The sequence below is a fragment of the Diabrotica undecimpunctata genome, chromosome 4, assembly GCF_040954645.1.
Source record: "Diabrotica undecimpunctata isolate CICGRU chromosome 4, icDiaUnde3, whole genome shotgun sequence".
Lineage (NCBI taxonomy): Eukaryota > Metazoa > Arthropoda > Insecta > Coleoptera > Chrysomelidae > Diabrotica > Diabrotica undecimpunctata.
This window is the reverse complement of record NC_092806.1, coordinates 67,440,357-67,468,125: the sequence shown is the minus strand read 5'-3', so window position 1 is coordinate 67,468,125 and position 27,769 is coordinate 67,440,357. Positions and strand designations below refer to the sequence as shown.

Sequence of the window (27,769 nt, the reverse complement as noted above, 5' to 3'; positions counted from 1 at the left end):
ATTTAAGCTTGCCTAATCTTAAAGAGAGGCCTTAATCCGATACCTAATCCTTAAAAACCCAAAACTCTGCTAACTTCACATCGAATATTGACATATTTACAATTTAGTGATTTACATCCGGAGGTTTACATCATACTTCTGTGTGCTAACTTCATCTGCAAGAAGTTGAAAAATATTTAAAATTAAGTGTGTTTGTAATCTTAGTAAATATTTTAAAAATAATGAAATTTTCTATTCGAACCGTGGGGAAGCGTTCTCCTCGTTTAGGAGTATTAAAAAACATTGAAAATAGACCCGAAGTACAGATAGAAACTCCTATGGTGCTTTTACACACTCAAGGAGGACATATTCCCCATGTTGCTCACGAAGTATTTAAATTAGTGAGTACTGAACCACAAATTTTACAGATACCGTTAGTAAGCATGCATTGTTTTCAAGAAACGTTTGAATATTATGACGGAAGTATTTCAGAGTTTATAGGAAGTAAAAACAGTTTGACCTGCATTACTTTACATGATCCAAGTAACTTAACCAAACAGGGCCATCATATTAAAGATCAAGTGCCTATATGGACAAAACATGGTAAAGTAAGTATCTGAATTATCCTGTGTATATTTAATTCATTCATCATTTCTTTGTATATTTATGTTGGATCATTATTTCTTTGTATATATTGAAGTGTTTAGAAAACATCTATCATTTTAAATCTGTGGCTTGGAATAAAAAGTGCGGATGTCCATTTTTCTCATTTTATTTTAGGTTAATATCATTTTATTTAAAAAAAAGCCAGAAATCTTTTACGGTTTTTAACTTTTGCAAAACGAAAATACATTTCAATGTAGGTAAAAAGGACATGTGGGACACCTGCCCTTACTTGTACTGTAGTAGACATGAAGCTTATTATGCTTTAGCACATGCAATTTAAAATACTCATAGTACAACTGACATTATTCAACAACTGACAGTAATAACACTAATCCATTATTCTCAAAAGTTTGATCTCAAGACTAAAAAAGAATATGTTTGTTTTAAAGGAAATGTAATTGTGGCTAAAGTGTTGGGGAATTATGCCATACTAAACTTGATAAAAATGAATGAATTCAAATAGTTCTGGATTGAATTTAATCTGGGTTTTAAATTATAGGACTAACCAATGCAAATTAATTTTATCTTTGACAGCTATGGACATTTAATTTTACTATTCACTATAACACTACTGGAACAAATCATTGTATAATATGTAATGGGACAATATCTGAGAGAGGTGGGAATCAGATAGCATCGTGTTTGTTTAAGTGGAAATAAACATGACTTCCAAATTGTTGTGAATTGTCTCCTTTCTACAACACAAGTAGTGGGCCAGACATTGGAACTGGCTAAGTATGTAGACTAGGATTAAATAATCCTTCATTGAAACAATTTTCCAAGTCGAAATGGTAATAATAACGCTTGATGAATTTAAGAGCACTTTATTTTACGTTGGTCAAAGAAGAAGAGGAAGACCCAGAACAAGATTCCTAGATAACATAGATCAAGATCTGAGAAATATGGAAATACATGCTTGGTGGAGGAAGGCGATGGATAGGGACGACTGGAAAAAAATTCTTTGCGGAGGCTAGTACCGACACAGGGTTGTAAAGCCAAAATGATGATGATGATTATTTTACGTTGCATTGATGCAAAAGATAGTTATTTACAAATTTATTTAACTAAACCTAAACAATTTACTTTTCTGTTATGTGAACAAAAGTTTACATAGAGTGCGTGTATTTTTACACAAATTTTGAGAGGTAGAGATGTACCTACTGTCATGTACAAGAACAGAGAGTTGAGTCTGTCAAGGCTAGTGTATACCTACTCTCAGCTGGTGACCGAGAATGAAGTCTGAGAGAGGAGTCTGGTATGTAACTAATGTCCCGCACAAGGACAGAACAAAGTCAGACAGGAGTCTGGTATGTAACTAGTGTCCAGCATGAAGTAATGGAACAAAGTCTGTGTGGTGAAATCTGAGAGAGAAGTCTTGGATGTAACTACTGTTTGGTATGAGGGCCGAGAACGAAGTCTCTGAATGCCGCTTTAAATCAACTTTTTTATAGGAACAGGAACTGCCAAATTTTAACAGTTTAAAGAACTTTAAATGCACCAACGGTGGGTTCTAATAAGCCACTTTTTCTACACATTTACAAAGAAACTGCATAATAATAAAACAATAAAACTAAAAGATTTATTGCCCTTTTACGAGTTCCGAGAACAATTAAATATTATTGACCCAGTTCTAGGTAGACAAAAAACTTGTCATAATATTGTGGTCATAAAAATGATAACATTTTATATTGAGAAGAGGACAATTGGCGATAAAATAATATCGAAGCGAATTTAGATACCAAAAGAAACAAACTGTTTTAGCGGGAGTCTCAACAGAAAACAAACGAGACAAAAAACTCGTTTTATTTGAGCTGAGATATATTGAAAATAAATAGAATATATTTTTGTGTTTTATTAATAATATTAACAAAAATGATGAGGGATTATTGGTGATATGTTAAAATTTTAGCACAACTAATATAAAAGAAATTACTCTTTGGTCTGACAAGTGTGCTGGACAAAACAGAAATACAATGTTTTTTGATATGTATTTGTCCATTCAAAAATGTGATCCAAAAATTTTTCATATTGTGATAATCCACAAATTTTTATTGACAAGCCATAAGCATCTGGAAGTAGATGCAGTTCATGCTGTAATTGAAAAGAATAGAAAAGACTTGCTACAATGTCCATTCAAAATCCTAGAAAATAGGCACAGTTTATACATACTTACTTGTCAATACAGTAATTAGCCATTGGACATACACAAAATGTCCTAAAATGAATTTTATAACTGGGTTGATTTATATTCTGTTCATGAAAAATTAAATGTTTGTAAAGTAAACACAGATGGAGAACTGTTTTGTAGAGTAGTGTAAATTTTTATTTGCATAAATTTTTGTACTTACGTAATTTAGTACAGATTAAAAAAATATTAACATTACCAATTAAAAAAATATTAAAATAGATACAGAATAAAACCTACCTTACACACCTGCAATAAACAAAGTTACAAATCACAATGAGACAAGGTAACCTCAATATGCTGATCAAGGAGAAGGATAGGCCAGGCACTACGCTACAGTATAGCGCTCAATGTTAACCAAGTATTGAAATACCTTTGTTTTAAAAGCTTTTTAGTTTGTTTCCCATTGAATAGCAGATGGTAGACTATTGTAATATTTAACACATTTATACAAAGGATTTCTCTCTGCTGGAGACCATCTGTGAAGTAGGAAATTCAAATTAGGGCTTCTTGTATTATATTCATGATTTTGAAGCAAGAGATAAAACAAAGTAAAATTTTTAAAGAGGAACATAATATATTCAAATATATAGACGGCTGAGAAAGTGAGTATATTGAGTGATTTGAATTGGTCTTACCAAAAAACTTAACTCCAAATTCTGACTTTTATTTACATGTGAATGGCAAATCAGTAGAAAGCTATACTACAACGAAATTTTTGGGGGTAACCCTAGATCATAAACTTACATGGGGAACTCACGTAAATCATGTCTCAGCAAAGTTAAGTACATGTAGCTATATAATGCGTAATTTAAGAGAAAGTGTCTCATTTGATATATTGCGAATGATTAACTTTAATTTAGTCCAGTCTGTTGGGGTTGCTCATCTTATCTTGAACAGGCATTTATAGCTCAAAAGAAAGTTTGAAGAAGTATGTATGGTGTTCCATTTTCCGATAGTTGCAAGCCACTATTTAAGAAGTCTAATATTTTAACACTACCTAGCCTTTTAATTTTCCAATTAATATTGCACATTGAGGAAAACAAGCTCAAGTTTGACAGAAATGAGGACATTCACTCACATGATACTAGAGGTAAATCAAATTTTCGACAACCTATCTCTAGATTAGGTGTATCCCAACATGCACTTGAATATATATTGGAATAAAATGTTACAATAAAATAGTCAATATATTAACTCTCAGTAATTCTTCACATAAAGGCTTTCCTCAAACTGTGTATTCATTTTTGCAATAGTTCTGAATTTGTATTTGTAACTTTTATTTGTTATTTATTTTATTGTAAGCACTGTTTTATTTTAATCATGTGTACTTTTACTATATATTGTACTTTTTTGTACTAAAATTTTGACTAGTCTGATAAGATTTATACATTTTTTGTACGAATTGTGTGAACTTTGTGGATGAATAAATTCTATCTATCTATCTATCTTGAATTGGCCTCTACAGAATTCCCCTGCCTTTAATCCTAAGATCACCTGACTGCCTTTTTTTGGACTGTAAATTAAACAAAACCGGTCTTGTCAGTATTAAGCGACAGCATATTTCCACTGAACCACTGTTCAACCTTATTTAAGAGTTTGCTCTGCCACCGTGAGGAGTGCTTCTAATATATTTTCCCAGTTCTAATATTGTTCATTTGCATACATGATCAGATAAATGTGGTAAATTAATATATAAAACGGAATTTAACACAACCTTTAAAGAAGTAGGTTTTAAAAGAAACAATAGTCCCGAAGGTTTTTTTTAGAAGAGGAAATCATCATAATACCATCAGGGCAGACTGCAGCATCCCAGGAAATCCGGGGACTGTGCTCTCCCCAGGTGTGTGGGATTCAGTCCACTCTCCCGATCCAGACACCTGTAAAGCTGAGCGAATCGATTGTGAGAATGCAACTGCCTACCCACTAAAACCCCCTCAATTCCAGCCGCGGGCATCTGGTACGTGATAAGCCCTCGTTCGTGATTTGTTGCCATCATCAAATAAATCTCTTGCATGCCGGTGTGAACTTTCTTGATTTCTTCCAATTTGGGCTTGCAGAGGCATATTTCTTCATTGAGGTTGGGATGTTATGCACCTTCTTCATTCTCATCTAGGTAGCAGGGAGTCATCAGGGTCAGTTGGCAACTGGAGACTGGGTTGGCAAGGAGATGCAGTTGATTTGACTGTCTTCATCTTCTAAGCTGGGTTGGTGATTCTCTGATGGATTTCTGGAGAGGTGGTCAGGAAGCTGATTCTCTTTTCCTGGTATATGAACCACCTCAAAATTGAATTCTTGTAGGAGCAGTGACCATCCGGACAGCTTGGCTTTGTTGGCTTGGTAGAAATCTAACCATAGCTGAGCTGTGCTGTCAGTGAGAAGAGTGAACTTTTTCTTCTGGAGGAAGTGACGGAACTTCCTGAGTGCTCATATTACTGCTAGCACTCTTTTCGCCTCGATTTTGTTGTGTGGGTCATTTTCATTTGCTCATGACACATCTGCAACCCATCTAAGCCTACCTATTTTTATGAAAGATGTTACATCTCTACCACTTACTATTTCTTTATACACGAAATTATGTACAGCTGGTTTTTAAAAAAACTGATACGACTCTTAGTAAGATTTGAGCAGTGTATTTGATTGGTCTGACATTATATTATATTTATTATGACCAGACAAATAATAAAATAAACAAAAAAACAAAAAACAATTGATTACATATGTTAATTCATAAATTGTAATAATTATTAAGGACTAAATTTTGATGTTATTTTGAATTCCTGCATTTTATAAGGAGTATATAAATGACAGTTTTTACATAAAATGAGGTTGTTGTTATTATTTTTATTATTATTAAAGAATAAAACAAACAAACTCAACAATATATTAAAACAAGAATTGTAACCAAATTAAAAGATAACCGGGCACTATCAGAGGCAGCAAAACATTTTAACATAAGCAGAACCACAGTTTTTCTATTAATCAAAAATGGAGGTAACAAGAAACTCTTGAAAGCGGGGGTCTGGAAGACCAAAACTATACTCAATTTATGTATGTAAAAATAAAATTAAAGTTTTGTAATATCTCTGTCAGCATTGATAACAGCTTGTAGTCTTCGGTCCATCTGCGTGAAAGGAACTATGAAATTGTCTTCTTCAGAGAGCTCTTCCCAAACCTGTTGTATACCGTGGTCACAGCTCTTCAGCATTTTGAGATATAAAATTACGCCCATACAACCGTTTTATAATAACGCCCCACACATTCTCGATTGGGTTTAAATCTTGACTGTAGCTGGGCCAGGGTAGGTTTCGATGTTATTCTGGATGGAGCCACTGGTTTATTATATTTGCAGTGTGAACAGACAGTTATCTTGTTGGAGGATAAAATTATTTTCTGGATACAACTGTTCTACACTGGGAAACATGATGTTTTCTAGAATATTCAGATAAGTCTGCCCAACAAACCTGTCATCAATACGCCATACCATTCCCATTCCTCTAGATGAAATTCATTCCCATACATTGGCGCTAAAATGACCAGCTGCTCGATATCTATCAAACATATAGAGGATTAAAGCTATTATTATCTGGTCTATACACCCAAATTTTGCACTTTTTAGAAGATTGAAAAATTTTCTTATCTGTAAATATTGGGACATGCTATGTCCCAAAAATCTTGATTTTGTAGCTGATGGTTTAAAGCCAATATAAGTCTTGATTACTTCTGTTGTGGTGTAAGAGCTTATTTGGTTGGTGCAGTTCGGTACCTAAGACGTGATGCTTTTTCTGCGCCAAGTTTTTTTCCCGGAAACTGTGACATAATTCTTGTAGTTTTCGCATCTTTAAAAGTATTGTCTTCTAATTTCTCCAAAAGCGTACGACCTTCATGAGCGGTAGATATTTGGTCATGGTCATTAAGAACCTTGCTTTCTTTCGAGAATTTCTTGTTCTCTCCATCTTTTATTAATATTAAAAACTGTTGTTCTGCTTACGTTAAAATGGTTCGCTATGACACATAGTGACCAACCATCTTCTAATTTCGTTACAATTCTTGCTTTTAGTTCTTTGCTAGCATATGGAGCCATTTTTTGAGGTTGAACAGAATATTAAGTTATCTGACAAATTTTAAGATTTGGCAGTGACAGTGATAGTATGTAAATAATAAGTATTTATTTTTCAAAATACACTGCTCATTTTTCTACAAAGAACGCTTTTAAAATCCTATCAGTTTTTTTAGGAACCAGCTGTACTTCGAAATTATATCTTAAGGTTATGGCAAGATTATTGTATATTTTTCCGATCAGTTTGGAGTACCGATAATCTATACGCTTTTCCACAAACGCTTTCATTACATTGTTAATTTCTATCGTATCGAGTGCTTTATAAAAGTATATGAAAGCCAGGACCAAGATTGTTCCAAGATTGGTAAAAATCTAATTTTTTTTCTAGTCTATTTGTTATTCTTGTGAATAGCTCGTAGAGGTGGTGAAAGGCTTACTAAAGGGTAAACCACTGAATCCTTTTGTGAGTCGAAGTTGTCATGGGGATGATATCAAATATAAAGTTCAGAGTAACACAATTATCAAAAAACTTTATTGGTATATGAGGAGGTAAAATGCAAACAAGCTTAAGTCACAAATAAATAATTTTTCAGGAGGGCGAAAAACTTGTGGCTTTGCTCTGAAAAAGGATAATAAGTTCTAATCAATGCTATGCAATAGTCTTGGTTGCAAACATGAGATTAAAACACTTATTTCAGTTACTAAACTAAAAAATAGTCTAAAACATTGATTTTGTTTTGGGAATAAGACCTTTTGCACGAACTCAGTGGAAATAAGTCGTTTTGCATGTAAAATGTTGTGAATATAAGATGATTTGCATGTAAATAAAGTAAAAAAGCAAAGCAATACAGTAAAGGAACAATGGTTTTCTGAATAAACTTCTATTTTTATAAAATAATAATACAGGATTTACCTATTATGCCAAACATTGTCATAATAGGTACTTAATGTAACAAACAGTTTTCTTAAATATGGAAATCACAGCTCTCATCATCGCGATAGTCACTCATTTCTGCTCCTCACCAGCAGCTGCTGTAGTGTACCAACCAAGGCGTGGGTCAGAAAAACATTTTTTTCAAAAGTTTGTGAACATCTTTGTCTTTTCTTTGGTTGGACATGAGGACACATGAGGAAGTGGGAGTTCTTCCAGTCTCACTTGTTTAAGATTCTTTTTCCATTTTTTCTCAAAGATATAAAAGAGCCTTTTCCTTCATACTTATAGTTTTTCAAGCCTCGTACCAACACAATATTTTTGTAAGACTTTCGTTTTTCCTTTTTTCAGAGGTGAACAATTTCTCCTTGTGTCCGGTAGCATATTTCAATTCTCTTCGGTTCACTAATTGATTGGATGTCCTTATAGTATTCACTTAGCTTCTTAGTATCAAGAAGTGGTCAATCTTCCCTTAGTGCTCTTAACTTGCCTATACCACTGTAGATGTCATGGTATTCCTAAAGTATAAAAAAACTATATCCGCGTACAGCGAAATACAGTAAAATCCTTTGGATTGATGTTTTGTGTGTTTCCAAAAAATGAATCAGTGTTCTCAGAACAATATTATTTTTATTTTAAGAAACACAACCATCGCAAAACAACCGTAGTACAGAACAGCCCTAAAAATTAGCTTTTTCAAATAGTTAAAGAGAGTCGATGATATTTCCACACTGCCTTTTCCTGCCTGCTTCTCTGTCCAAGTGTAGAACATGTGGTTTTGAGTTTTTAGATCAGGAATACAATAGCTATAAATGTCTTCTTGAATTGGACTTTTCGGTTGTGTCTGAATTTGTTGAAGATAAAAGTAAAGGTTAACAGAATGAGAAACATTAATTTCCATGTACTCATAAAACGCCTTTGCTCTTCTTGAACGAATCCGCTTTTCAACCATTAGCTGCGTCTTTTAGTAGACTGTACTGGTGCATTTTAATTTATTTTTTGAAAAGGCAGTATGTACTGTAAGTATCGGAGGCAGGTGACTTAAAACCTATGTTAATATTTTACTTAGTTTACTAATACTTAACTCACTACTCAGATATAATCTTAGTCACCTCCTCTTTTCCCTTCAATGGCAAACCCAAAATGCACTTATTTGGCTGTTTTTATTGTAGTTTCTTCAATACCAATAACAGTGCGAAAAAGCTTTAAATATACAAAAGTTTTAGCACCAGAGATAGTTGGAAAAAAGTATTGTATTGAGTAGATACTTTTGCTCAGGTCCAGGTTTTTTCTTTTTGTCTTTGTTTACCTCCTCATATATACTTGAAGATATTCTAGTGTGTAGGGTCCGATAGACAGTTACCCATATGCAGCTTTAAAAGTTCAAATGTATTTTTTTTTTAATTTTCCCTAGTTATTAACAAATAACTTATAACAAAACAAGAATTTTCCGAATCGCTTCAAGTAAAATTTCTTTAGCGTATCCTATCGATATGAATACATTTTCTTTTCTCGGTAATTGTTCGAAAAATGCTTCATTTTCTAGTTATTTGCAATTTTTATTGAAAAAAATGCCTTAAATAGTGATTTTTGGATTTTTTTTTTCTAAAAATCTACTAAATGAATTACAATTCTACAAAAAGCTTTATAATCTTTAAACCTTCACGTACAAGTAGGAATATTTTGACTAGGATAAGTGGTTTCTATCTTGGTAAAAACTTTACGTCGCGCGGCGCTTATATCTAAGCACCGCGCGCCTGTATCGCCGCAACCGTATACACTTATTATCGTATACAGCGATAGATTGCTCGAAATGCATATTCGAAAGATTTGGTTCCTGTTTTCTGCAAGATATAAACCATTATTTATCCTTGTCAAAATATTCTTGCAGTTGAAAGTTTAAAGATTATAAAGCTTTTTATAGAATTGCAATTCATTTAGTAGTTTTTTTAGAAAAAAATCTCAAAAATCACTAATTAAGACATTTTTTACGTATATAATAGTTAATAGTAATAGACTCACATAGTAGTTACAATAACACTAAAGCAGTGTCAGATTTCCAGAGAGACAATTTCAAACCTAGGCGCAAGAATTTCTAAAATTAGGTGAAACAATTATAAACGTTTTATGCAATTCTATATAAAATAGTAATTTTAATTTATGCATTGATAGATTTTTCCCATCAATCTAGCTTTTCTAACAGTTACCCTTTGCTGCTGTTGGAACTTGCAAAAAAGAGAAAATATCCCAAAATTCAGTCTTAAACTTTCCAAGATGAGAAAGTGAAGCCATGGTATTGAGAAATGGGTTAATTCTATTTCATGGCAACATATTATAGAAATTCTTGTTCTTAGCATGTCATACACCTGAAATCAACTTTATAAAAAGAAACATGATAAAAAGAAACATTTTGCATACCCAGAAGCAATATTTTTTATGGATTTGGTGGCTAAGTAGACCACGCTGATCAAATGAATGCTTGTATGACATGGATCGAAAGACTAAGAAATAGTGGCATAAACTTTTCTATAAACTGATGACAGCGGTTTTTAATGTCTCTATAGTTTTTTGTGAAACTAATTTCCAATAAATTCCATATAACACATTTTTAGTAAAACTGGCCGAGGATCAGTTGGCGCTCTAAACGTGCGAAATTATTGATCAGAATACTACTGGGATAATAAGATTTGTCCCATACTTTGACATTTTTGGGATAAATACATCCCAGCCATGTTTTTTCTTTTGAAATAAAAAATATTTTAATTGATACATTTTGCACTTACTGAGGAAAGTGACTTAAAAAAATTAAATTCTTGTGACCTTCTGGCTAAGGTCTGGTGTTCGACCGGTGGTTTTGAAAGGGTTTGCAGTCACGCAGGCGCCCCTAACATGACTTAACGACTACGTACGTAGCCTGGACCGGCGGCTTTAAGTGTCCTCCGAAGCACGGTGACAGCTCGTATAATTTTTAATCTACTTTATTGATTTTCATATTATAATTTGAATTTTGGAAATATTGTATACTAACACCAATAATTTACTTAAATATTAACATTTTACAGGTCCTATACAGTTCTGAAATGTATATGAACATGATAGAAGAATTTAAACCAGATATGTATTACCTTCTATCTGATGGGGATACAAATACTGCCAGTTCACAAAAACGTATAACTAAAGCTATAGAAAATACCATAAAATTTAATAAGGAATGTTTAGAACGACATAAGAAATCAGATGTTTTAAAAGATAAATTTGTTATGGGTGCAATAGCTGGAGGATATTGCTTAAAGGCCAGAGAAAAATGTATAAAAGCTCTTTTAGAAGATAAAGACCTACTAAATGGTTTTTTGATTGATGGATTGCATAATAATGGACCAGAGGTTGAATTTATGCCGTTTGACGAAATTAAAGGTAATTTATACAAAAATCTTTAATCGGCATTCCTTTTACGTTTATCCCTATGCGAGGTTTGCTTTCATAATTACATTTCTCCCCTTTACTGACATATACTGCCTGTCTCTCCAGGTCTTCTATGGTCTTCATCTCCTACTCCTCCTAGGAACTTGAAAATCAGCCATTCTTCGTATTATGAGATTAACGTCTCTCAATGAACATGCCCGAACCATCTTGACCTATACTCTCTTATTTTGGCATCAATTGGACCACCCCTAGACTTTCCCTAATATATTTATTCTTAATCTTATCCTTTTTTGTCACTCCAATTATCCATCTAAGCATCTAAACTGTCAGAATACTTTTTCCTTCAATTTTTTATATTTTCATGTCAGATACATCTAAACGAATTAAAATCTCTTTGGCTATTTTATTTATCTTGGCTTCACCCTCTCTGGTATCAAGTTGATTGTATAGATTTGGATACGCTTCTGCTTTAGCTTTTGCTACTGCTATTTTTAGCTTCCTTTATCTTACAGTTTTGAAGATATGTCACCGACTTTATATGATTGTATAGTTTTCTCTTCTCCTATATTTTTTCTTGTCCTTACTCATCTGAAGTGTGCTACTTAATAAATGTCACAACCTAAAATTGCCCAAAACTTATATAAAACTTGTTGTAGCACCTATGGCACACTCCTTGCATCTTCACTCCTCCATATATATTCTTCATATAATTGTTTGCTCGAAATGCTTAAGCAGTTCGTTCTGTTGTACTCCATATGTTTACACTTGTTTATTTCATTTGTTTTTAATTTTTATTTCAATTTTCAGTGTAGATGCTCTTAACAACAGAAAATTTTTAGTCTGGGACTCTGTGTAATAGTCTACTTGTACATGTTTATTGAAAAGTGTGCCGTTCGTATTAATCTGGGACTCTCGAATTACTTTTTTTCAGTTCAAAACTGAATAGAAGGCATGACAGTCCGCCTCTCTGCCTTAATCAATTTTTACAATGGAAGGACATTGGAATGTTGTAGATTCTGACTGTGTTATCTGTACCTGAAGCTGAACCGTAATTTGAAATTACACCATAGCCTAGAACAGTTTTTGTGTATTTACTATACTGTTTTTAAATCCATAAATATGTGGAAGGTAACGAAGTCGAATTCTAGAATTTCCTTATAAATCTGTAAAGATTTGGTCAGTTTGTCAATTTATTTATTCTGTGCCGGTGTTCCTACGGCGCAAGGAAACTTTCAGCTGTGCAATACGTTGACAGTGTTTTATGTGCCATGTTGAGCAGTGCAACGCCTCTATACTTATCACACATCATGTCCACATTTTGTTAAGTGCACACTATATACTTAGTTTTCAGTCAGCGGGTGTTTCTTTCTTTTGCTAGATTTCAGTTATTAACTTAGTAAGTATTTTAAAATGGTGTCGTCAATTTTAAAGAATGTAACACAACGTAAACATCAAAAAAGGAATCATCAAATCATTATATGATATAGCCCAAAATAGCTGCTCTAATGAAAAGGCATTTCAAGAATAAAAAACCTGTTAACAGAGGTTTTAATAAAAAATGACTACCCATTGTCATTTATAAACAAGGAACTCCAAAAGATAGAAGAAAGAAAACAACAACACACCACAAGCAATCGAGACAAACACTCACAAGAAGAAAGATGACAACCATACCATAATGTAAAGGGCTTATCAGAAAAACTAAAAAGGATATACTCCAGTCGTCAGAGACGAAAATGCCACTTAACCTCTAAAAATCATACGAACAAGCTGAATTTTGCCCAGAATATTAATTTTGGGGCCTCAAAAAATATGCAAAAAAATTTACCACTTTTTCCCACGGGCTTCCTCCTAAAACCCCCCCGAAGGAGGGTAAAATCGCAGAAAAATCGATTTATCAAAAATCGGTACGCCGTAGAAAAATTGTTTTAAATAAAAAATGTAGCTGGAATAATTTTGAACAAAAATGTTTATTAGCATTTTTTGTGTAGAATGAACCGTTCTCTTAGAAACAGAATTTGAAACCACCGTCGATTTTGAATGTTAATCACGTGCGCGAAATCAATGTTCGATAAAATTTGTATCAGCTCAACGGTAAAAATTCGATATCTTTTGATCCAACTATGCTATTGACAACATTGACATAATAGGGCGTAGCAAGCGAGATGTTGAGCAATATCTCCTAGAATTGGAAACAGCGGCGAAACAGGTCGGTCTAGTCATCAACGAAGACAAAACCAAGTACATGTTGGTTACAAAGTATCCGATAGCAAATGAGGAACGAGAAACAGTCGTTGGAAGTCATACCTTTGGACATCATACCTTTGGACGTGTTGACAACTTCACATACCTTGGGTCGCTATTGACTGCTACCAATAAAACAAGCGAAGAAATCAAAAGACGAATAAATCTTACCAATAATGCATACTATGGACTCCAGCATTTACACTCAAGAAACATTCAAAGAAGAACTAAAATTATTATATACAAAACATTGCTGAGGCCGGTCCTCACATATGGAGCAGAAACATGGACTCTAACGCAGAAAGATGAAAGACTTTTGGGAATATTTGAGCGTAAAATACTCCGCAAAATATTTGGAGCTATAAACGACCAAGGGCAGTGGCGCAGAAGATATAATTTTGAATTGTATCAGCTCTTTGATGAGCCAGATGTCATAACGTTCATTAAAACACAGCGGCTTAGATGGGCTGGACACATAATACGAATGCCAGAAAATAAGATTGCTAAAAAGCTAACCACAGGAACACCTGTAGGAAGAAGAAGCAAAGGCCGACCGCGAATTAGGTGGTTAGATGGAGTTGAAACCGACTTACGGATATTAAAAATCAGAAGATGGCAACATGTTGCCAGAAACCGAACAGAATGGCGACGAATCTTAGAGCAGGCCAAGATCCACAGAGGATTGTCGAGCCAAAGATGATGATGCTATTGACAAAAATCAAGATGCGTTTTAAAGTTAAAGAGTGCAGCTTTCGTATGCAGTTTTTGTGTTTTGCCGCGAATAAACTCCGTTTTTATAAAGGTGTTAAATATATAAACATGGCAAAAACCGCGGCACGTTTATTTATTTAACACCTTTATAAAATCTGGGTTTATTCGCGGCAAAATACAAAAACTGCATACGAAAGCAGTGCTCTTTACCTTCAAAACGCATCTTGATTTTTGTCGATAATATACTTGAAATCGAATTTTTACCGTCGAGCTGATACAAATTTGATTGAACATTGATTTCGCGAACGTAACACATTAAAAATCGACGGTCGCTTCAAGCGCTGTTTCTGAGACAACGGTTTATTCTACACAAAAAGTGCTAATAAACATATTCGTTTAAAATTACCCAGCTACATTTTTTATTTGAAATATTTTTCTACGGCGTACCGATTTTTGATAAATCGATTTTTTTGCGTTTTTACCCCACTACGAGGGGGATTTTCCGCTTGTTCGTATGCTTTTTAGGGGTCAACTCTGGCGACTGGACTAATAGAAAATAAGTATATCACAACAACATTTAAAACAACCAATACACTCAGATATATAATAATAATAGTCTCTCGTTTTATACCGCTCGCGGCTTTGGGAGTATAGCAGGGTAGTCTGCTATATCTAGGGCCTACGGTATATAAGGAAGGTAACATGGCCAGTGCTACGCTTCAACCGCCTATTATTACCCCTGGTTTTACCCAAGGTACTCATTTTATTCAGGCTGAGTCGACCTGGGGCCTATAGACATTTTTTAAAAATGTCTAGTTGTTCTTGCCGGCGGTAGGATTCGAACTCCGGACTACCAGCGTGCGAGGCAAGCATCCTACCGCTTGCGCTACGCAGGCCCTCACTCAGATATATCCTGTGAAAAACCAAACCTGACAACACACAAAATAGATCAAAGAACTACATCTATAAAAACACTGTAAATGCAACAATTTCTATGTGGGGGAAACCGCAAGACCACTAAGTGTCAGGATAAACGAGCATGGAATATACATCAAAACCAGTGATTTTGACAAATCACAAATATGCAAACATGCCTGGGACAACGAGCACAGAGTACAATGGAAAAGTGAATCAGTAATCATGAAAGAGACATGAAAAAGAGAAAAATCAAAGAAGCAGTCCTACTCAATGAAGAAAAATGTGTAACAAATCCATCTGCAGAATGTTGCTGGCCTTGGTTGCCAATACTAAAAGAAAAGTCAACAACAAGAATATACCAACAATAGCTGATTAAGAAACTCTGAGACACATCATCTTCAAATCAGACACGATACATATGCAACACACAATACGTGAACTCTCACACATCATAATTTGAAGTTCCATAGGACAAAAAATCTACCTTCATATCTTTTCAGCCAAAGCACGGCTGTTGCCACCACGGACAAGTAAGTCAACTGTCAATTTGTAAAAGGACATAACCATCAACAACTTTCGCGGATATACTCATAGACATATAATACAAGATATACCGATTACTGCAATATAGTCGCGTTTCCCCAGTGCTACAGAGAAAACATCTCTTTCTAATAGGTCGGGTTTATTGACTACGTGACTGTCTCATTAGTCATTTAGGTCACGTGGCCGATAAACCTGGTAAATTAGAAAGATATGCAGGGACTGCTTTGCGTCAGTTTTCTCTGTCGCACTGTGGGACCGGTAATGTATTTCAGCGATCAGTCTATTTGTATTATGTCTATGGTTATACTCTTTAACAAAATTCTTAAATAATCTTTTTTGAAAACAATTTCCGGAGTGGAAATCGAAACGTCAAATTTTAGTTTAAATGTAATTTTCATTCCATATAAACACAATATTTAACTTAGACATGCCATAAGAAAACAGTTTCAGAATATTTTTAATAGTTATGTGGGGTTCTGACTTTCATCATCATCATCATCAGCCCATAGTCGTCCACTTCTAAACATAGGCCTCCTCGAAAAACCTCCATTCAGATCTATCTTGCGCTGCTGCAATCCAGTTGGTACAAATCCTCTTTATGTCGTCAGTCCATCTTGTGGGTGGTCTTCCCGGGTTTCGTCTATTCGCTCTCGGTCTCCACTCCAAAATTTTTTTGGTCCACCTATTATCTTTCATTCTAGCGACGTGTCCTGCCCACCTCCATTTAACTTAATAAGTTGTTTCTTCCGACCCCGAATGGCGATTAGGTTCTGACATTACCTGTGTTATGGCAATATTTATACACTGTCTCCCTACTTCGATTAGTTTAAAGTGATAACTTACACACGGAAATAAAAATGCCAACGTGCGATTAATTTTATAATTATAATAGTTGTAAATAAGAGAGAGTATAAGGGGTATAAATACGGGCAAGGTATGAGTAAAGGATAAGAGTGGGTGTACTAAGCAGATAAAAGTAAATTTATTTTTCTAGCGATGAACAGGAAAATGAATTTGAACATAAATAGCGAAATAAAAATAAGAATACGCACCTAAATATTGCGAGATGGAATGTACGAGGAGGGAGCATTAATTAACCTAATAGAAGAACTCAAGAAATATAAAATACACATAGCAATACAAGACAACACATTTGACTCGAAACAACATTGAAAAGATTAGTCCATACACGCTTTATACAAGTGGAGGGGATAATCGGAATTTTGGAGTTGGTTTTCTGGTACATGAAGACGTGGAGCAGGTAAAACGATTCGTAGCATAATCTGACAGAATGTGTGCAATTAGAATTAAAGGAAAAGAGAACATGATATCGCTAATAAATATACACGCTTCATCAGAAGAAAAAGGAGAAAAAGTGAAAGATGAATTTTATGAAGAATTAGAGCCATTGTCTGAAGAAATGTCTAGACAAGACATTAAAATTATTATAGGCGATGCCAATGTAAAGGTCGGAATAGGAGATATATATAAAAACATAACAGGTTGAATGTGGAAAATTCCGAGATCAATTGAAACGAATCAAATAGACCACATCTTACAATACAAGAGAAATTCGCGAATTTAATAACAAATATGAAAACGTGCAAAGGGACTGACGTAGACTCTGATCATTTTTTGGTTAGAATTAATATGAAAGATGCAATAATTAAAAATCATAAACGGAAACAGGAAGTGCAACTTAAATTTAATTTTGAAAAACTGCGAAAATTTGAGGTAGTGCAGGATTATCAAAAGGATATACAAGAAATCTACGCGCCTAACAAGATAGTGCTACTGTGAGTTACATACAACAAAAGTTCTTGAAAATAACAAACACTATAAAGGAAGCAACGTCGAAGACGATACCAAGAATAAAAAGATTTAGAAAAAAACCACTGGTTCGATGACGAATGTAGAGCGGAGTGAAAAAAAGATCAGATTTGAGATTAAAAAGTTTGCGATCGCAAAAACAAGACGACCTAGAAAAGTATGCCGAACAACGAAAAAAAGTAAAGAAAATCCCAAAGGCGCGGAAAAGAAAGTATATGGATGATAAAGTAAAGCGTATTGAAGAAAATTACAAGAAATATGAAATAAATTTTTTTTGCGAAGAGGTAAAATACATAAAACTGGGTATCAGGGAGGAACGATGAATGTAAAAGATAAGCAAGGAAACCTGATAGTGTACGAAGACCGAATATGTGAAAGATGGAAAGAATATTTCGAAGAGCTGCTAAATGGCGGCGTGGCTACTGAAGAAAATTATAATGTTCCTAAACCCCAAATAGTAGTAGAAGAAATACCAAAGCCTACAAGAGAAAAAATTTGAGGAAATAATAAAAGATATGAAAAATCAAAAAACCCCGGGGAGAGGGACAAGTACTTTTCATTGATCACAAAGCCGTCTATGATACAATAGACAGAAACAAGTTAATAGAAACGCTAAAAGAATTCGAAGTGCCAGAAAAAATAGTAAGATTGGTAAAAATGACAATTGGAAAAAACCATTTGTGTTGTTAAATGCAACGATACAGTGTCACAAGAATTCGAAGTGAAAAAAGGTGTTCGCCAAGGAGACCCGTTGTTTACCTTGCTATTCAATATAGTTCTAGAAAAAATTGTGTTAGTGGGATCAATAGGTCTGCCACTCTGTTATACAAAGAGCACCAATACTTAGCGTATGCTGATGATGGGTTCTCAGTGCAAGAAATGGAAAAGAACTGGCAAATATAGCAAAAAGACTGATTCGGAAAATCTCTAAAATGGGACTGAAAGTTAATATTAATAAATCCAAGTACATGGAAATCTCGAGCAAAAAAGGAATAAACGCCAGGGGCTCCTTTAAATTAGAGGTGGAGAATGGATCAGTTGTAGAATTCGAGAAGGTGGATGAATATATTGTACTTAGGTACTTATTTATCAGACATGTAAGGAAGAAACTGAAATCAACATAAGACTGACCAAGAGCAACAGATGTGCTGGGGTCATGAACAAAATTATTAGGGCCAAAGATATATCTCGTAATACAAAACTATAATTAGAACCACAATGCTATACGCTGCTAAGACATGGACTATGATCAAAACCATACAGAACATATTGGAAACATGTGAAAGAAAGATACTTCGCAGAATGTTTGATGGAAAAGTAGTAGAGGGAGAATGGAGAAGATGAACTAACGTAGAAGTGTACCAATTGTATGCTAACTCTATAATAACAAAAGTAGTAAAAGAACGTAGACTAGAATGGCTCGGACATCTAGAAAGAATGCAAGGTAATAGACAAGTCAAGAATATTGGTTGGAGAGTACCTGAGGGCAAAAAACAGAGGAAGGCCAAGAAAGAGATATGTAGTGATGGAAGATGTCAGAGAGATGGTAATCAGAGATTGAAAGCTGAAAGCAAAGAACAGAAAACGGTAGAAATTATCCATTCAGCATTGTTCCTAAAATACCTGTTAACGCTATACATACATAAGGGATAAGAGTAAAGGTAAAAGTAAGTAAAAAAAAGTTGAGCGCCAACTATTTTTAGAAGAGAAATAATAAAACAAAACAAACGTTTAACAAATGAATAAAATCAAAAGAAAGTGGAATAAAATAATTATTTGAAGAAAAATAACTAACAGGTGACCATCGAGTTAGAATCTATGGAGAAGCTATAAGCATATTAACCTGTGTAATAAAAACGGCGTCAGTAGGTGTGGCTAACGATCATACCAATATGGCGGTGGGTTCAGGGCCGGACTCAATAATATTAAAACTACTATACAAATATGACTAGTTATTCAGAAGATTTAATCATAATCTAAAAAAAAGTGCAATACATTTTTAATAAACTATGATTTATTTATAAACACTATTTGTAAACACTAAAAACACAACATATTATACATAAAGATAAATTAATACAGTCAAATAACAAGTTGTATCTGAAAGAGATAATAATATAAATAATATTTTAAAGGGTAAAATGAATATAAGGTATGAAATACAAGAAATACGTTCGTTTTATAACGTATATATTTGATAACTACAAATTAACTGACACTTAAAAATTTAGTCCAATTAACAAAGATAGAAAAGTTATTATTAAAAAAAAACAAAATTAAATAATGGAAATGCTGTGTAGATAAAAAATAATTATGTTGCCGTAGTTATTAAGAAATTTTAAGATATTTAGGATGAAGATATTTGAGTATTCTCAAGAATAGCACGATCTACCTTATTTATAGGATGTTTTATGAATACTATTAATTTATTCTCTGAAGTACGGGCCATTACTTTGTTTACATATTTGTATACTAACCTGTGGAACGTTATTCCTGAAGATTTTTTATTAATATTGCTTCTGCTACTGCAACCACGTTGAGAAAAAGAAACCATTATTATGCACTATCACAATATAATATTATAGTTTTTATACAAGTATTATAAAACTAAAAATATTCGAAAAACAACAAATGTAATCATACACGATCTGTCAAAACGATCATAACAATATGGCCGAAGTGAGGTCTTTTTTAGTCACGTGATGCCCTCTCCATAGATTCACTCGATGCAGGTGACGCTTATAGCGTTACATGGTTCGTAATTAATTTTATATTTTCTTCTTTATAATCTTGATCTTTAAAAAGTGATCTGTGTTTTAGTCCGGAACCTAAATTTATTATATTCTGCTCATATAGTTGAGATAGAATTACCTTTTACTTATATTATTTCCTTTAATTTCAGGAGTGGTAGAGTTCGTTATTAAACAACTACCCGAAGAAAAGCTGTGCTCTGTCCAAGGTTGTTGGAATCCACCAAATATTATAAAACTTATACGTTTAGGTGTAGATGTATTTGATACTTCATACTGTCGTATATTGACGGAAAGATCCTCAACTTTGACGTTTAACATAGAAACTAATGAGAATAATGAAAACTATGAAATTAATTTAAGGGACATAAAATATTCAGAAGATTTTAATCCAATTTTAGAGACATGTGAATGTTTAGCATGTAAAAAATATACCAGAGCCTACATTCATCATTTACTGTCAGTTCAAGAATTATTGGCACCAGTTTTAATCATGATACATAATATTCATCATTACTTACGGTAAGGTTTTGCTACATATTTTTTTCCATAATTTTCATACTTTGCTGGTTTTCTTTAGGATAGAAGGAGAATAAATATTATATACGAGGCATGTTTTTTAAGTAAGTACCGTTTTGCGATTCCGCCGCCGCAGCGCTACGGTCGGCGTTCCGCGCATGAGCGCTGGTTACCTACATCTCTTGTCTACGCACTGACGCCATTACAGTCTGATTCTTCATTGTATACTTGTTTACTCCAGTGTTTAAGATGCCTCCAACAATCGTGAGTCACTCTGATTGTGAAGTACGGGATGTTATACGATTTCTTAGTGCTAAATGCGTAAAACCGATCGATATTCATCGTGAGATCGTTGAAGTTTACGGACAAAACATTATGAGTGATGGAATGGTAAGGAAATGGGTGAGAGCATTTAAAGATGGCCGCACAAATGTGCATGATGAAGAACGGAGTGGGCGTCCTTCGGTCGTTAATGAAAATTTGGTGCAGAAAGTGGACGAAAAGGTGAGAGAAAACAGACGCTTTACAATTTCATCATTGTCCAACTGCTTTCCTCAGTATTCTCGTAGTGTTTTGTATCGCATTGTTACCGAGAACTTGAATTACCGGAAATTGTGTTCACGTTGGGTTCCAAAAATGTTGACGGATTTGCAGAAAACCCAACGTTTAGGCAGTGCATTGACTTTCCTTGAGTGGTACCACAGTGAAGGTGAAGATTTTTTAGACCAAATTGTTACTGGTGACGAAACGTGGGTGGCCTACGTCACACCAGAATCGAAACAACAATCCATGGAATGGCGACATTCATCATCACCCAAAAGAGTGAAGTTTAAGCAAACAATTTCTGCCCGGAAAATCATGTGCACAGTTTTTTGGGACAGAAAAGGAGTATTGCTAGTGGAGTTTCAGCCTCGAAATGAGACAATCAATGCAGCGTCTTATTGTGAGACATTGAAAAATCTGCGTCGTGCAATCCAGAACAAAAGACGTGGCAAGTTGAGTAAGGGTATCGTTTTGCTGCATGAGAATGCCCGTCCACATGTGGCTAATCAGACCAAAGATCTCATCAAATCATTTAAATGGGAAACTTTAGATCATCCTCCATACAGCCCTGATCTGGCGCCCAGCGACTACCATTTGTTCCAGCACTTGAAGAAACACCTGGGCGGTCAGCGTCTTCAAGACGATAACGAAGTTAAAACATTTGTGATGCAGTGGTTAACAAGTCAGGCGGCAGAATTTTATCAGGAGGGTATTCAAAAACTGGTGCTACGTTATGACAAGTGTCTTAATATTCACGAAAATTATGTAGAAAAGTAGATTAAGGTACAGGCTTTCATGTAAAAATAAAATTATTGCCATATCTTTGCACGTCTTTTTTTAATTCCAAAACGGTACTTACTTAAAAAACACGCCTCGTACACAATTAATGACGTTTTTTTAAAAAAATACCATTTATTTTAATACCATATAGAAATATAAAAATAAAGATCGTGTACAATTTATTATATTTTTAAACCTTTTAAAAATATAATAAATTTTAAACCAAGTTATTTAATTTACTGTAAGAATTGTTCTCATTAACTTTCTTAAAAAACAAACAAAATTTTATTATGTGCCAATTATCTGATTTGTGAATTCAATTCTTTTTAATCAATTACTTTTATGATATGGGTTTTAAAAAAATCATATATGGTACAAATACAACGCTTATTTCACAAACTGTCCAATTCTCCAAACACGTGTGGCTCTGCTTCCTCCTTCCAAAACTGTTACGCAAAACAACACTCGTTTAGATTCTCTCCAAAATTAAACCTCCGATTCGTTTCATAATAATAATAATGGCACTCTTTTAACCAAATGGTTTTCCCGCCTCGACTGGTTATCTCGTACAAACTTTATATAAATTTTCTTTCTTTACTTACAGAGTAAGGAGTCTCTTCGGACACAAGGAGTTCTCGACCTGGTCTCGACAAACAATAACTTATACTTATTTTTCACACAATGTTCTCAAACTGGGACACTCGTTCTGGATGGTAAAAACACAATGATTGAAATCTAGTTCAATTTTCAAATCGACTGTCGTATTCTCCTACCCTCGTTCTTTCTAGCCAATCATACACATTCATTCTTTCTACATATCTTCAAAATTTTCTAGTTTTAAATTTTAAGAAATCAAGCGTGTTTTACCTACCTAGGCTATTCCCTAAATTAACAAAAGATAATACCGACTAACCTTTCTTTTGTGTCTACAGGCAAATCCGTATTTGTAAAATTTAACGTCTAATTCATAGCATTACCTTCGAAGAAAAATAATATACAAACCATTGTCTATCAAACATTAATTTGAAAGTCTTATCTGATACAAAACCATGTATAATTATTTGTAATATTTTAAACAATATTTAATACTTTCTTATTCTACTTACTTTCTTAATGTAGTTATTTAGAACAAAAAATTTACTTATATAATACATATAGGCGGCGTAGGGGAGGCGTAGAATGTCATGGCTGCGCGATGCTTGAGAGAGTGGTACGGATGTACATCAAATGAACTTTTCAGAGCAGCCGTCTCAAAAGTCCGAATAGCTATTATGCTTTTCAATTATTAATGAATCAAAACTTTTTTTAAGTGCTAGCTCATCCAATCACAGAAATGCAAAAACCAATACTCGGAAGAAGCTCATGGATAAATAAAATTTAAAAATAATATATAACCGTATATTAAAAAAAAATTGTTTATACCAAAGAAATAAACACAAATTTTTAATGCTAAAACAAAATGTACAAACAAACAATATATGAAACGAGTATATAAATAAATGTAAAAAGAATATGAAAAATACCGCAAGTTATTTTAAAATAGAAAGTTACCCAGTATAGTTACAATAATGAATTATAACTGGTTGCATGAAATAATTTTAAAAAATACGGAATTGTTTATGTAAAAGTTTATGCCAAATTACACTGGAGTCTTTATGTGGACGTCGATGGAGCCGAAATCCTCGAAACGGAGAATATTGAAGAAAGAAAGAAATATAGGTATATCTGAATACCTTGGAATAATTTTCATTTACGATGTCGGATACTATTATTTGAGTACTTACAACTGCTATCATAACTGAATTTACTTTTTACTTAAAAACTTTGCACTTTTTACTTTTACGGACTTTTTTCCTTTTTTTATGCACACAACTGCTCCTTTCAGCTATCTGGAATCCACTACCTTTTTCTTTCTTTGCCAAAAACTCTCTTGGCTCAACACTCCCTTCCATCAATCACATTCCTTCATTTTCATTGGTCAAAACAAATATCCCTCTTCCTTCATTTCAACGTCTTCAAATTTCCAGTCGTAAGTACTTTAACATTTTCTAGGAACTACAAATTCCCGACTTCTTCCAAATATTTCCTGTACCTAGCTGTTAATCTCCGATGACACTCTTTACTAAAACCTTTTTCGTTATTCTTGCTTTCACCCACAAATTGTTCTTGGAAATATTTTAAACCAATTTTACTCTCACTGATACTATAAACATTTCCATGAAACATTATCGACAAGCCTACAAATATATATCCAAGATGCATAGAAATAACTTACAATTGTTAAAAACTAAACTTAGTTCTGGGTAATTCCAAGATGTACCTATTTTAAAGATAAACAGACAAATAATTATTTTACCTGTTAAAGAAAGAAACCAATATTTTAAAAAGCAACTACTTTCACGTATTATAACATACACATATTACATTCACATTTGAGAACATAACCTGTTCTTAAAGCGCCACCCGATCAAATGTGTTCTATAGAGCGTTTCACGTTAAGAAAATAACATTGCGGAGATAGGGCCATGTATTTCTTATGGACGATAGAAGCGCAGCGATGCCACGATGAACACAAGCACGATTCAGGGTTGTATAATTTGTATTTTCGTTTTCACAGACATGAATTAAATTAATGTTTTTTAACGTAATTGACCAAAAGTGCCCATTCGAAACAAGAGATGAAAAGTAGGGAAAATGATTTTAATTAAATAAATAGTATTTACAAAAGATAATTTTATACTCAGTGACATTAGAAGTGTTACACCCAGAAGGAGTAATTTCTTGAACTTAATTTTTTGTCAACAGAATGACTATATTTAAAACATGCTATGATAACAATACCAATGGTTTATCTCTTCTACTTTTTGTAAAAATAAAGTTTTATCTTCTAATTTTTTTTTGTGAAGAGACCGACTTGTGAAAACCGGTTCGTCTAGAAATTTTTAGTTATTGTTACTGAGTCTAATTGTATTCAGTGTAAGAAAATGCATCAAGTTCGAATACACCATAGTTACCACCATTTTAGCAATTTTGACAGGGGTAGAATTATTGCGTATAAAGATATGGGTTTGTCGTATCGCGAAATTGGCCGTCGTGTTAATTGTACGGCAATGACAGTCATGCGTGTCTGTCGTGTGTGGACAAACTAAGATAGAGGAACACGAAGAAGACCAACTGGTCAACTAAGGCGTACCACAGAGCGTCAAGATAGGCGCTTTAGATTACTGGCTCTGCGAGACCGTTTTGCTACTGCGCGTCAAATTGCTGACCAATGGTTTGGAGTAGTAAGTAGACCTGTTAGTATGCGTACACTATACCGTCGCATTCGAGCCTTTGGACTGGTTTTATTCCGCCCATGACTAGTGCTTCCGTAGACTGCGGACCACGGTCATCAACGTTTGAATTGGTGTAGAGAACGGCAGCATTGGGTAGCAGAAAGGCGTAATGTACCATTCAGCGATGAATCAAGATTCTGTTTAAGAATGCATAATGGTCGTAGGATGGTAAGACGCCGCCGTGGAGAACGACGAGATATCGGGTTTGCTGTTGAGAGGCATGTATACAGGACACTTGGAGTAATGGTTTGGGGGGCTATTGCCTATGATAACCGATCACCATTTGTGTTTATTCGAGGCAATATCACAGCTGCGCGTTATGTTGAACACATCTTACAAACCAGTTTACTGCCTTATCTCGACGGCCGTCGAGACGTCCTTTTTCAGCAAGACAACGTGCGTTCCCATATTGCTCATCAAACTATGGACTTTTTCCAAGAAGCTGGCGTTAATGTGTTGCCACGGCCTCCCCGTGTTCCGGATTTAAATCCTATCGAACATGTATGGGATATGATAGGAAGGAGACTGTCTACTTTGCACCATCCTCCACAGACTCTGGCACAGTTAATACATGAAGTTTAAGTTGCTTGAAACGAGGTGCCATAAGCAGATATCGAACTTCCCATTTTGTCAATACCTAGACGTATACAGGAGTGTATTCAGCTACGGGGTCGCCAAACAGATTATTAATTTCTTTTTTGATTACTTGTTAATAAAAATTCTTGACAACGTTATCGTTTCATTCTTGATGTAAATCTACCATGTTGCCAAAAAATTAAGTTCAAGAAATTATTCCTTCTGGGTGTAACACTTCTAATGTCACTGAGTATATTTTATCTTATTTTAATTATAGTAACGACAGTTTATTTGTTTTTCGGTAAGAATATCATATACCATGAATCAGAGAAATCAGTAGAAAATATTGCTTAGTTAAATCATGCACTTTGCCGGCTATTAAAGATTTAAAAGCAAATAAACGGACCGCTTGGAATGCATATATCTAATTACTAATTGCAACTTAAAATAATACGGTGTGCGTATGTCAGCGATTTTATGTCGTTCTCTGAGACTACATAATGATAATAAGGCTTTGTGGTTCTTCAGTTGTTATTCTGACTTTACAGTTAAATGTTAATTGAAAATGGAAATTCGAAAAATATATCGACAATCTAGTAAACCGCATTCCTGAGAGTTTTGGCAACACTGATCTCCATAAGCCTAATGTTATTTTCTTAACGTGGAACGGTCTATACCAACCTTTTAATCTCACAAACTACAGCTTAATTACTTTTTGCCACGAGCTACGAGATTAGCAGATAAAGAAATACGGATTGTACTTTTTAATTTATTATATAACTTGACACACGTACAGTTGATCCACGTTGGGTTAACTTATATATAAATAATTTTGAATAAAATCCTTTATAAAAAGGTATATAAAAAACCCAGTTGGGCTATGTTGCATTGACAAAACGTTTTCGGAATAAATATTCCATCATCAGTGTCAAGTTAATACATGGATGTAGCCACTAAATATGTGGGTAAAAACCCTTTAAAAATTATTAAATAAGATTTGATCTACATTATGTCTAATTTACAGTTAAGATGTTAAAGTAACCGTTGGATTGGTAACAGGGCGACATATGACTCTACTGTTGCTTTGACAAAGTCCTCGTAGACATACCGTCTCAGGACTCGCAACTAATGTAGAGTCATATGTCGCCCTGTTACCAATCCAACGGTAACTTTAACATCTTAACTGTAAATTAGACATAATGTAGATCAAATCTTATTTAATAATTTTTAAAGGGTTTTTACCCACATATTTAGTGGCTACATCCATGTATTAACTTGACACTGATGATGGAATATTTATTCCGAAAACGTTTTGTCAATGCAACATAGCCCAACTGGGTTTTTTATATACCTTTTTATAAAGGATTTTATTCAAAATTTTTTAATATATGGTATACAGCCAAATACAGGAACTTTGTTTCCTTGTGGAATTTATATATAAATGTTATATTTGGCGTAATTATTTGGTATAATTATTATTCTTCTATTTTTCATTTGAAAGTAGTTGAAGTAGAATATCTTTTACCAAATTTGAATACGACATATTTTAAACTAATTACATTGTTAATATGATTTTAATTTTTTTAGATTTTTTAAGAAAATTAGGCAAAGTATAGCTAACGATACATTGGCAAAATTCGAAGAACAAATTTCAGAAGAGTATAAGAATCACCAAGCAAAAATTCTAACAAAGAGCAACATTGAATCAAGAAATGAGATATTTACCAGTGTCGAGGGATAGCAATTTTAAAATTAAATATATTGTTTTATACTTAG

The 27,769-nt window shown here is 33.9% G+C and overlaps 1 protein-coding gene across 1 annotated transcript; it reads left to right on the top strand.

The window, feature by feature from the left end:
- The first annotated feature begins 102 nt into the window (after nucleotides 1–102).
- Nucleotides 103–27,769, top strand: LOC140439624 (queuine tRNA-ribosyltransferase accessory subunit 2). The gene is made up of 4 exons (XM_072529651.1): nucleotides 103–587; nucleotides 10,884–11,235; nucleotides 20,393–20,762; nucleotides 27,581–27,769. The coding sequence occupies exons 1-4, from the start codon at nucleotides 222–224 to the stop codon at nucleotides 27,732–27,734; spliced, it is 1,242 nt and encodes a 413-aa protein (XP_072385752.1). The 5' UTR covers nucleotides 103–221; the 3' UTR covers nucleotides 27,735–27,769.